General features: G+C 28.4%; 1 protein-coding gene across 6 annotated transcripts in view; it reads right to left on the bottom strand.

The window, feature by feature from the left end:
• Positions 1-13,829, bottom strand: part of LOC143225246 (uncharacterized) — a 160,940-nt gene that overhangs the window by 33,290 nt on the left and 113,821 nt on the right. For all 6 annotated transcript variants that reach the window (XM_076454333.1, XM_076454339.1, XM_076454351.1 and 3 more), the window contains 5 exons: positions 10,464-10,617; positions 9,221-9,342; positions 6,668-6,793; positions 4,698-4,779; positions 3,278-3,368 (listed from right to left, as the gene is read on the bottom strand). In XM_076454333.1, coding sequence (XP_076310448.1) covers positions 3,278-3,368; positions 4,698-4,779; positions 6,668-6,793; positions 9,221-9,342; positions 10,464-10,617 — 575 coding nt within the window. The remainder of the gene's footprint in view (positions 1-3,277; positions 3,369-4,697; positions 4,780-6,667; positions 6,794-9,220; positions 9,343-10,463; positions 10,618-13,829) is intronic.

The following is a 13,829-nucleotide window of genomic DNA, read 5'->3' as shown; positions in this document are numbered from 1 at the left end:
TTGTATTGTGTGTTTATATGTTACGTCAAGGCTATCAAACATTGTATGCAATCTATTGATGCTGAGGATATAGAGATTTATAAAAGGCTTAAATGCTAGACATATAAATAGCAGCAAGCAAAAAAAAAAGGAGAAGAGAGTAAAGTCATGGGGAAGGAGAAGCTTAAAAGCAAAGTTAGTCATTGTGAAAGTGAAAAACCAAATCATAGATATGTTAGGGCAAGGTTGACAATTTTGTAAGAGGTAAGAAGAATATGTTGTCTTATCAAAGGGTGTTCTAAAGTAACTGAACCAGCCTGAGTCACTTTGACAAAAGACAGACAGTTCTTGGAAATATAAAAAAGGGGAAGACAATTTTTTGAAGTACAAGATACAACTATGGTAAGTCAATGACAATGTAAGTGAACTATGCACAAATAATCTGGTGATAGAAATAAAAAAAAAGTTTGGTATTTCATCTGAATTCTAAAGCAAATTAATAAGCCTAAGTGGACTTTTGACAAGAAGAGAACAATACAGTGTTTAAGATAAAACTATGACCCCCATAATGTAAGAAACCTATGTACATTCATTTAACTTGTTCCATATATATATAATTATTTTGAAAACAAGTGGAGTGCATGCTGTTTATTTATTTTTTAATTTATTGCCAAAAAAGTCACAGACATCTACTGTAAAAGAATCCTTAGACCAGCACACATATATACTTACATTAGTACATTTCCTGAGAAATACAAAGCCATACAGTCTACACAATAGGCAATATGTGGTAGGTTCATGATAGTGACCAAACTCCAAAGTTTAGTACAATAATCCCTCAAACTTACTTTTGAACTAGAACGAATTTGTTCAAATAAAAACATGCACAGGTTATATATTATGTTTCATAAGGGCAGAGCTGATTTTGGTAAAAGGACACCTTAAAATGTATACTCTAATCAAGTGTTCAATCACTTAAATAACTATGACCTACTCATTTTATAACTTAAATAACTTTACATAATATTTTTCTCAACATAGTTTTGATAAATTACTAAAATGTGCTCAATTTTTCAAAAATGTAAGTTATGACCTGTAAAATATAAGGGCCATGCACATATTACCTGTTCAATGGACTTGAAAATTCAACTGTAACTGGAATAAAGAATACTTAAAAACACTAGCAACTTTATTTTAAATTAATGTTTTATATGGTTATTTTAGTTTTTAGTAATAAAGAGGTGGTTCAAGCAAATGCCTTTTTTGATTACTAAATTCCTTAAATATATTTAAACACAAGGGTAAGGGTCTCTAGAAGTCTTGAACATTCTCCTATGATGAATATTGGCATTGCTTGAAAAACTTGGCAAACAGAAATCTGAAATTACTTGTGACTTGGCATAACAATCTTTGCTAGGTCATACATATATATCTAATCCATGAACATCTGTGGGATATACTTCAGAGGTAGGTAAGACAACAAAATGATATCAAAGCTATAACTAGGTGAACACAAAATAATTCATTCTAGGAGTTGGGGGCTTAAGAACACCATATAATTCTTGCAAGAATCTCGTTCATGCCAGTGAAATGTATGAAAGAATACAGGAAAAGTCTTTGCCAGTAAAATAATGAAAAACAACTGAAGACAACTGTAGTATGATGGAATAAAAAAAGTGAACAAGTTATACCATAAAAACAAATGGTAGATTTAAGGTTGTGTAAGGCTCAGAGGCTAATAAGTTTTATGGGCCCTAGATCCCATGTAATTTTACATACAATAAAATTATCAATGGGCCCCAATTAAAACCATGTGCCCTGGGGCTGAGCTCTCTCTAGGCCTTACCTAAATATGCCACTGACAAAAACAAACACTTAACTGATGTTTTAATGCTCACAGTGTTTTGGACTGGTACAATTTTCCTCTGACAATTTTAATGAAACAAGAAGGATTATCAAACATAGAATGTTCATTATGGTATCATACAACAGATCTCAAGATTTGATGATCAACTGATTGGAATTAGTGACAGAGCAACATACCTGGAATGCACAAAAACATCCTATGACAGGACTTCATAACTGCAAGGAAGAGGGCCTACATTTTGTTTTAATTTTTTCTAGCATAGTAAATAAATAAAACACAATTACCAATTAATGTTATATATTTCATTATAAACAACTTAAATCCCCTTGTTAATCTTCTCATGATTTGGAAGTTCTGCAGATTGGAGCAATCATCTACATTTTATTGTGGTTTTAGAATTGTTTTACATCTAGGGTGACATACAGTATTCTTTATAGTGAAAGAAACTTATGAGAACCCATTTCATTAAACATTTCAGTATGTGGCTCTAAATTGATGTTTCTAAAAGGATTAAATAATTTAATGATTGGATTTTTTTGAACTTATTTTAACTAATAATAGGAAAATATTTAATCTTGTTTATTTTATGAGTAAAAGGTATTGAATAAAGCATTTTTAGCAATTTTTAATGTAATTTTAGCTTATTTCAACAGTTTAACTCTTGACAGTTAATGTTTTATAATAAAAAAGCAAAAGACAAAAGTATTTATCCCCACTGATGGAAAATTATATTTTCATACAGCAAAAGGACCCATTCCCAGTGATGAGTAATGTTCAAGTTAATTCATCACTTTAAATTTTATGGACTTTAATTTGGCATCAGTATTATTTGTGCCTGTTATCCTGTCATGTTAAAAGTTAATGTTGAGTTTTGTGTACATGCACAGCTTTTCAAATGCAATACAGGATGCACCTGCTATAAATGGGGTGGGGGACTGACATATGTTTAGACAGACACCACACTTTTCAATATATATAAGAAAAAAAATCATCTATTTTTTAAATATTTTATTTCAACTGAATTGGTACTTGAAAGCAAAAATCTTCAAATTTACATAACAGTTTGAAGTATGTGGTAGAAATTCTTAATCATGTGTTCAACTGAGGTAAATGCTACTTCATCTACATGGAAAGGCAACAAGAAGTCAAGGTGTGGTGTCAAAAGTTACAAATTATTAGACTAAAAATACATTTATGATTTACCATTTAATGTTGTGCCTTTATACCAACAACTTAAATGAATAACTGTTACACAAATTGCAAACACTTTTTTAAAATATAATAACTGCAAATATAAATCTGTCATAAGATGCATACAATTAACTGACATTAACCCAAGTGCCTAACTTCAGCTGTATAAAGAATTAAAATAATTGCTTTTTCAAGTTAAAAATTGAAAACACCTAAACTAACCACAATAACTATTATTACCTTATGTTTAAGTGATATAATTTCACAACTTGACCTTCCACAATCATCTGAATGACATCCTTAGATGGATTCCAAAACAGCAGCATGGCAACTGGAAAGATTTAAGCATACAAATTTCTTTATAACTGTTTACAATTCCTTCAAATTCATTTTGTATCCAGGTTCATAAACACTAAAATGTCTTATAATAAGAATAATGAACAATATTTCATGGTAAGTCCCTTATTAGATATTAACATATCATAGAAGTACTATGCTATGAACTATTAGCACTAGATAGTTATCAATGTGGCTTGCTATTGCAGTTATACAAAAAAACAAATATTAGCAGTTAAGATATGCTTTACTATAACAGTGGTACACTGTACTACAAAATAATATCAGTTGGATAATAAAACCCTTAACACTCATAATGATATATACACACATAATGCAACTGTTTGGTATAATTACACTTCATATTAGTGATACCATATTTTTCAATTATGAAAATACCTAAATTAACATGACTTAAAATCAGAATGAAAATATTTTACAAATAAATGCAAGATTACAGCCATTTGAGGAAACACAAAAAAATTGACTAAAACCCATACTTGTTCTACTAAACATTAAAATAGCAGCCAATATTAAATGATTCAAAAACTTAAAGAAACAAAACAGAAATTGGAGATCACACACAAAAATGTTGTTACTCTGTGATGTACTCAATTTAATATAAATCAGTCTTCATATTGAAAAGAACAGTTATGTCCACAATTTTAACTGTTGGTTATAAGTTTGACTTAAACTATTTATATGCAGTATTGTAAATAATTATGAAAACAAGTTACAAAAAAAAAGATTATAGAAGGTAAATACTACTAAAATTTCATCCTTTTATAATGTGAAAAGGAACTATAACAAAGTAAAGAAATATATTGATAGTTTATACTATCACTGGTTGCCATATAAAAAATAAAAAAAAAAGTGGAAAGTGCTACACCAGAATAAAGCCTATAACAGTACAAGCAGTCATGCGAAGTTGTAACAGTTTGTATTCAATTGTTATTCCTTGAACAGACATGTTGAACAAAATGTATGTATAAATCAAAGTTTGGGCTGGTCAAGCATATATCATGCAGAATAACTGATGTAAGCCTCCATATTTCACTAGGAGTTGTTTACATGATACTGACAATGTTAATAATAAATATGGTGAAGGTAAAAACCAGCACTCTCTCTCTCAAAATAAAATTTATATTTCAGCAAAAGTTCTCTATTAGATTGACAATACTAGAGTACATATCTTTACAATTACTTCTGTTACTCCATATTTTAATTTATACATTTTCTTTAAAAACTGGGATGCCACTACAATGTTTATTGGATAGGTATAAGTATAATTACTACATATGAACAAATAACAAATAAATCTTACATTTCTTATGCTTTCTATCCTTTGATGATATACCTAACACTTTTGCTTTCAACAATGGAACAACAACTCGATCTTCTGGAAACTTGAAATAAGGAAGAATTATAATTAATTAATCTGAAATTATTACTTGCAACTTAAAATGTGATTTCCATTCCAAAAGTAATGTGTGAAATACTCTAATAAAGTACATTTATAGCAGATTATTTACAATTTCTTTCATAATTGTAGAAAATACATTCTTGAAGTACTTTATACAATAAGTTATTACATATTTCTAAAACTTAAAGTATTATAACATCATATTACACAACAGATGTGAAACATTTTATGAAATATTTCTTGCTGGAAAGTGATTTTAACAGTTACTTAGTTTCAGTTAAGTAATATGTTTACTTTTGTAGAGATATGTGTTCTCAGTCATTGATGCAGTTGTAAACTATAATTCCTCACAAATACATACTAATATCTATCCATATGAATAATTATTTTTGTATTTGTAATCCTTTTTATTCACCTACAGAGCATTAGAAAAATCATCACATGTCCATGTTTATTAATACAGTGCTTCACCCATAAAAAAAAGTTTAAGAAACTTCTTCACATGTGGTATCCCCTTAAGGGCACTAAATTACCCTTAAAGTAATTAAAGAGGATGCATAAAAATAATTAGAGGTTCAATAAGGATTTGTTATGAAAGAGTTAAGCTTTATTCCATGGCTTTGAGTCTCTGAAGAGCAGATAATGGACACAGTGTAAAATCAAAATGAAACAATCTCTTTATTCAATCAACACATTTAATGACAATGTATGTATGTACACAAAATATAATGCCTTTACTGAAGAGCTCTCAGAAGGGTAATCTTGATTGACTGTTCTGCTGAAAAATACCTTTATGTCTAAGACTGAGAAAACACAGCATTATTTACTTGAAACAAAATAAAAGAGGGCTCAAGGCATCATCTGACCTACCACTGGAAAATTTCACTGTCTAATTCTAAACAGTCTGACTTTACACTGACCTTTCCAAGGAAAAAAAAATATATATATTACTCACAAGTGAATAATAATGTACTGATGGTAACTAAGACAAAAGAAACTTAGCTGGTTTCTGGACCAATACCCTTCGTTCAACCTACATACATATAGTGTGTTTAAAAAGTTTGAAACCTTCATGTAGCTAAAAAGTTAAGGAGATACATAACATTAGCATTCTTTCCTACTACACCTTCTCCTTGCCTTCAGACCATCAGAGCTGTCCCTAGATTTAAAATTCATATGCAACTGTAATAATCTCACTGCTAAGAAAAATAGTGTAACTTGTTTTCACCTATGTAAAACACTTACATGGAAATACGTAAATGTAAGACATGTAACATAACTTTAAAGAAAAAAATTATATCCCTCCCAATAAAAATGTGTAAAAGGAATTATATCACCAAGAATAAAAGAAATCCTTTAAAATAAGAAAAGAAATAAGTAGAATAGATTGAAAAAAAGCATAAAGTAAACCTTTCATAATACAAAAAAAAAGTAAAACTTTCTAAACAAATTACAAAATAGGTCATTTTTAATAGAGAGCAAAATAATAACATATCAATACCCAATCAAAATAAAATATGCAATATAAAGTATGTTAGAACACGAGCAAAATACACTTATAGTATTAAAGCAACTAGTACAAAAGTGAATGAAACAATCATGTCACAAATAAAATGGACATTACTAAAGAAGTGGAAGTTAATATTTTGTTACACTGAAAATATATTTCCAATAAATATTTACATCCTATTACAGGTATTCACTATTTAACTGCTCTCTTGTGTGCAAATTTTCTCTCACCACCAGACTGGAAGCTCACATGTGACTCAGCTGCATTAAATAAAGCAAATTAGTGTGCAACAACCTTCCACCAATAAGGGTGGGACAAACCCTCCTATCACTCAGTAAAGTATAAAGCACTAAAAACATACTTCTCCTCTTTCTTTTTCTTCGGAAACTGCAAGTTTTAGTTGCTCCTGGAATTCGCTAAGCTTCTTTTGTTGTAGTTCCTGCTGGTAGCTCCTTAAATTCTCTTCTTGAGATTTACTGAGGATACTCTGAAAAACAAATAAGTAGCTTGATAAAGAAAATATTGAAACCATAAATAACTCAAAACACTAATTATTGCTACCACAAAATTAACTGTTGCAAAACCATCTGTAGCAAAAAATTGAAAATAAAATAAAACCTAATTAGTTTTTCTTTCCTAATTACTATAGATTGTAGTATATATTTACAATTATTTATTCTAATCAGCCTTTACTGTTCCTATCAGTTTCACAACTGACTTTATTTACTTTCATTGTTTTATTGTTTTTTGACCCTTGTCTAATTACTATTAATCACATGGTAAGAGCTTAGGGCTTAGCTTTTTTTATTTAACCTAGTAGATCTCTAATTTTTACATATTAGTTACTTTTATAAAAAAAATCTAACAGTAAGTAAAACATATATATGTATATAGTTATTTAGTACTTTTTCCCTGAGGTTCTTTTGTCTTTGGGAACTTTGATTTTTTAATAAATTTGGCTGTCCAAAAATAATTCATTTATCTTCCAAATATGCATTTTAGAATAAAAAGTACATCAGGACAAGAACAGGAATAGAATGTCCTATTATAATTTATCTAGCTTTCTACATAACCTATACATAGGTTAAAAATTTCTAATCATTGTTCAGAGTAATGTTGTTTAATCTGAATACACCAAGCTTTAACCCTGAACTATTGGCCTTGATTACTAAAGCAAAAAGTTACCAATTTATTTTATTGACAATATAACCTTTTTCTTGGTTGAAAACACATTCAATAGCAACTTCAATGCAAATTACAAACATTTCTTAAAATAAACATATGGAAGGGGTATTTTAATAAGGATTAAACAACTATAGCAATATCTCAGTAAAGTGGGGAAAGGTTGAAATTTTATACTCTGGCTTGTTTGCATCTATAATACGTATTTCTAATTGGTTGAACAATCTACAGCCCTTTATTTACAAGAGAACAGACAAAATTCTATAAATGAGAAGTCCAAGCACCACTATGTCAAGTAACTTAGTGGTTCAATTTATTTAAGCATTTATTTTTGAAATTAAAAAATTAAAATTAAACTAAAGAATTAAATTATAAACTGTTTTGATGTGTAGTTTACTAACACACGTTAATAACTGAGTAGTTTATTTACATTTTGAATGTAACTCTGTAAAAAGGCTATAACATGCTTACAATGTAACATCAAATGTAACCCTACTGTGTCTTTATGGTTAAAAAACATTAATTTTGGGATCAACAAGTATAATTCAAACAAATGTTGGAACTATTAGTAAAAACAAAATCATTTGTATTGATGTTTATTAATAGAAATAGAACCACCAAGAAACATTCATAGAAATTGTGAACCCATTAAGAAACATTCACAGAAATTGTAAACCCATTAAGAAACATTCATAGAAATTGTAAACCCATTAAGAAACATTCACAGGAACCATTAATAAACAAACTTGCAAACAACTAATCATACAAATGTAGAAACTATCAATAAACATTCATAAAAATGTAAAAACTATCAATAAACATTTATAGAAATATTGGGTCCACTAAACAAAGTTTATAAAAATGTTGAAACCCTTAAAAATATTTTTAAAACTGCTGAACTGATTAAGAAATATTCATATAAATTAATAACAATCCAAAAACTTTCATAAAAATGTTGAACCATTAACAAACATTTCTATAGATACTGAAACAATTAATAAATATGAACAGAGAACATCAACAAACATTCACACAAATGTTAGATCCATTTAGAACAATTCATAGAAACAACAGAACAATTAATAAATATTCATAGACACAATACATCCATTAATAAACATTCACAGAAATGTTTTAACAACTAAGAAACAATCATATTATAAAGTGTACAAACCATTAAAAGTAATAATGTAAATTTATAAACTATTAAGAATCACTCCTAAAAATGTTGGAACCCTTATTAAACTTTCATAACCTATTTGAAAACAGCAATAAACATGTATAAAAATGTTGGATTAATTGAAAAGTATCAACTATAGTATAACAATTAAGTTAAATTAATGAAAGTGTTAGAACTATTAAGGAACACTCTTACAAATGTAGGAATCATCAAAGAATATTCATACAAGTGTTCAAATAATTAATAAACATTCACAAAAATCTTTGATAAAAACTTGTACAAATTTTGGATACATTTAAAAAATATTTATAGCAATATTGCCATTATTAATAATCATTTGTAGAAATGTTGGATCCATTAACAAACATTTGCAAAAGTGTTTTAAACCAATAAAAATATAATTTTATAAAGATTATGCTATAATATAGTATAGAAAAAGAAAAACTGCACTCAGAGATAATATTTTAAACATCTTTGAAAGACATTTTTAGCCTTTAAACTGACAAGGATATCTGATCAGAAAAGAAAAATTATGGTAAGCAATTTTTTAACCTCATAAAAAACAGGATCATCTGCATCTTGTAAGAGCTGATAAAGTTCCTTTCCAGATGTAATGTTTTCAACATAAGATTTTGTTAGCTGATGGTATCTCTTTTGTTTGTCACTTTTCATTTCTGTAGTAAATATATATGAATAAAAAAAATTTTAATTGAAGAAAATAACTAAAACACTGAAAATAGCTGAAAGAATGTCATAAAAGTGACAGGATTCTATAAGAAAACTAATAAACAGCTGCTTTTCATGACCACGGAGATATAAATTTCACTGCAGCACAAAACCTGAAATTGTTCTTAGACAATAGTTAGACAAAATGTTACGTACAATGTAAAAAACACTGATTTTAAAGATATAGTTTCTTTTCTGTCTTGAATAGTTTTGCTTTTGTATTTCAGAACCACCTGAATTATTTATATAACTCAACATCTGAAAAGTGTAAGTAATTGAAATACAATGTTACAGATAGTAAACATAAAATGATTAATAAAAGTAACATAAACTATATTTAAAATTTCAGTTGTACTAGTTTTCTATGTACATAAACTTAAGAATAAAATAAACAAAATAATCCTTTCTTCTCAACAAAAGATATTGCAAGTTTTGGTTTTATTTTGTCGTTGAAGTGTTATATGCTATGCTTGAGGTCTATTTCAGCATCGAAGCTGAAAATGAGATAATTTGCTAAGAATTTATATTGCAAAAAACATTTTTACTTTTGTTTCATTATAATTTCGCAGTGTTAAGGCAACTAATTCATCACTTGGCAACCATCTCAAGATAGTAAATACTGTTTGGTTATTACTTTTATAACAGAAAAAAATTCAAAACATAAATATGCATGGCTACTAGAAAAACATTATTTATATTATTATAATAAACATGGCAGTATGTAAATTTTAAAAACAACACTAAAATCATTGACTGTTACATTCTCTCTAATGGATAAAAAGATAAACTTAGAAAAATGTAACTTAAGAAATGTAATAAAGAAAAGATTTGATTATATACCTTTGTTATTTCACTAAACTAAAAATATTCTTATTTCATAAGAATTACTAAAAACCACTCAATTTGTCCTAAATCTTCAATATTTTACAAAAGTGTGTAAAAATTCAAGCAAAATAGTAGAACATAGAACTGGGTGATAAGTGTAAATGTAAGTAAAGTGTAAAATAAGGAATTGGTTAAAATGTTAACACTAATAATTCCTCAAAGGCATTTATTGCAAAACACAAACCCATTTCCAATTCCTTCTTCTCCATGTTAGTCTGGAGTTTTGCCTTCACCTTCTCCAGGTAATATTCCTGAAGCTTTTGATGCTTTTCTACACTCTTTACTTCCATTGTTTCATTACGAAAAACTTTTCTTCCATCACTGGTCTTTTCCATATACTGAAAATGCAATATACATAAATTTATAATTAAACTCAGCAGGAGTAAATATAGAATAAACTTAAGAAAACATTTGAGCTTCCTAAACATTCCAAATTATAGTAAAGTTACCATATTCTTAATGCATTTAGAAAACATCTATATACAGCTAAAACCTGCAATAGTTAAGCTAATAAATGAACTGCTCACAACAAGAAACATATTTATGACCATTTCAGACTTAACAACACACACTGTAAGAATGCAACTGAAAACAAAAGTAAAACAATGACCCTTTGTTTTCCAGCATAGCCCAAGGTAAATCTCACTATTCAGAAATTAACGTGTTAAGTAACAATTGTTCAAACTATTGGGTTGAGGAATAATTCGTGAGTATTTTTTCAAGTTAAAAATTATGTTCATAAATGAAACGCTTTCGCAAAATATTTCATGTCATTTGGTAGATAATTTTTTGCTCTAATAGATGGTGTGTTTGATTTTCACATGTCTTTAATTTTTGCTTTCATTTTCAGCTCATTAAATGGAATGTCAAGTGGACAAAATCGAGCATTTTCGACACCATCTGCTTTTCGCATTTAATTTCTTGCAATTTCGTTTAAAACAATGCATACTATATACCTAGGTATTACATGAAATAAAGTATCATAATAAATGTTTTGGGTGTAATGTGTTCATGCACTGAAGTATTGTATAGTCTTGCATGTAATACTTGAATGAAATTATTTAAAAACGCTCACGAATTATTCCTCAACCTAATATTATCTGTCATGAGACATGTCTTCTCAGAACACATTTACTACAAGTTATTTTCAAGATTTCATCTTTCTGGTAATATGATATCTTAACACTCTGATCTAGAAATTAGACAAAGAAAAGTTTTGAAAAATCTAGTACTCTTATTGACTTAAATTCTTTCCCATACAGTTATGAATATAAATCTTAAAAAGTGTATGTGACCCAACTGCATATGTGTTATTTAAAATAGACAGTTTTTCTGTTTTATTTAACTATTTTGTCTGATTCTTGAGGTTCTAAAATAAACCTTCTTAACTGAATATTAGAAAATAAGTTTTGTTAAAATTAATTAATTTTAATCAAATCTATTACCTGCTTTAATAAAAAGTAAATTAAAAATGTTACTGTTACTAGGTTTAGGCTCTACAATATAAAACTTTCAATAAATTGATAAAGTTGACATAAAGTACTGTTAAAAATGAGTTAGGACAAAGCCAAAGTTAAATTGCAAACTAATTTCAAAGAACAAAAGAAGGTAAATCACAGGAGAAACACCAAAATTTTATTAATCTTCATATTTCATACAACAGAGGCTTGGTGGAAGTGCCTGAGTTCAGCAAACAGATAATACTTTGTGTGTCTCATTTTGCTTTAATAACTACAGACTGTCTTTTGGACATTGTTGTAACATACTTAATCAAAGTGTCCTTTGTAATTTTACTCCAAATGTTTCCATTACACTCCCAAAAGTTTCTTTAGGAAGTAACTTTTGATCTGTCAAATGTTTAATCTATCAAACCCTACATCTGCTCAATTGGGTTGAGATCAGATATTCTCTGGGGAGACCAGTGTATCACTTGAATGACTCCAGCAGCTTCTTTCTTAGTTAAATAATTTCTGTACATGTTGGATGAGTATTTGGAGTCATTGTCTTCTTGGTATCAGAATCCTTTACCAATAATATACAAATCTATATACGTAAAAACGGCTCATTTGGGTTGAGAAAATTTTTTAACAACATCACTGAATACACAAATCACTAAGTATACCATGAGAGATAAGATTCTGATGGTACTTGCACTGGCCCATTATTCCATCCATTTTGCAAACACCTCCTGTTGCCTCAGCAGAAAAACACCACAAAACCATCACACTGCCTACCATGTTTCACAGTAGATGCTGTATCTTTTTACTTTTTTTCTGATGGACATACAACATATGCTTTGAACCAAATATTTCAAACTTGGACTCATCATAATGAAATGCAACTCATGCACGTTTTTTTTAAGTAACTAACATGTGGTTAGCCCTTTTGTGAGTAAACTATAAAATAACTAGAAAATATTTGCCAGTGGCCATAAAAGTTAGTTTCCAGCTTTGACCCTTGCTTACTAAAGTACTGAGTACATGAAATAAAATCATACACACACATAGGACACATAATTTTATGTCAAATAATAACAAATTTTAAGTGACACAAACATTCTATAATAGTTTCATACCACTATGAATTAAAATGTCCAAGGCTCAAGCTATGATGAAAACAATACATACTTTCAATTATAAAACATTATAAAAGTGATAAACACCTCTATTATTCAGTTCACAGACAGAGAAAATACTATTGGCAGTATAAAAAGTCATAACTATTATATAACATGAACCAAAAGCTCTTTTAATAGGTGCTGTAACAGAAACATAACCAATGGCATTCATAGCTCTGAAAGAACTATATAAGTTATGTAAAAACAAACTGTAATAAAATATTTTCACAACAGTTCTATAATTATTTCAATTTGATGAGCTCACTTGTACAATTACAATAATGACAGCATCATATATTCTCACATTTTAAACTTGCAGCACTGATTTTTCCAAAACATTATTCATTAAAACTCATGAAAGTAGAAATAATAGATGCAGCTTATGATCAAACGTTACCTTCACTGTATAGAAATAAAACAATCAAAAAAATAGGTGACTGAGTGACATACATACAAACAAACATGGTTCAACATTACAAGTAAATTTATCAAGGATATTAAATGTTATCCAAAACAACCATAAAACAATAAATTGAATTGTGTATCCTCAAGTTACTAATGCCTTAAAATAATTTTTCTTGGCTGCAGAGAAGAAAGTACTTATCTTAAAACCTTATATGCTAGAAAAAATTCTCAGAAGTACTAAGGTTTAAACTGGTATTACTGAGAATTGTTTTTAAAAGGTCCTGTTAGTTAAATCCCCAATCAATAGATATAGTACATGATATGTAAATAATAAGCTAAAAAGAATGAAAAATACAAATAAAATTAAAAATAAATTTTCATATTGTAGTTTTGGATTACATTTTTAATATTCATTTTAATGCAACATATTACATAGAGCTATAACAGAAAGAGTAGCTACTGAAATGATGCCAACACTAGTCATGCACAATCTTTAAGTTGATGGGTGTACAGAGTACTTTCTAAGAA

This window comes from Tachypleus tridentatus, chromosome 1 (genome assembly GCF_004210375.1).
Source record: "Tachypleus tridentatus isolate NWPU-2018 chromosome 1, ASM421037v1, whole genome shotgun sequence".
Taxonomy (NCBI): Eukaryota; Metazoa; Arthropoda; class Merostomata; order Xiphosura; family Limulidae; genus Tachypleus; species Tachypleus tridentatus.
This window is presented reverse-complemented; position numbering and strand designations above follow the sequence as displayed.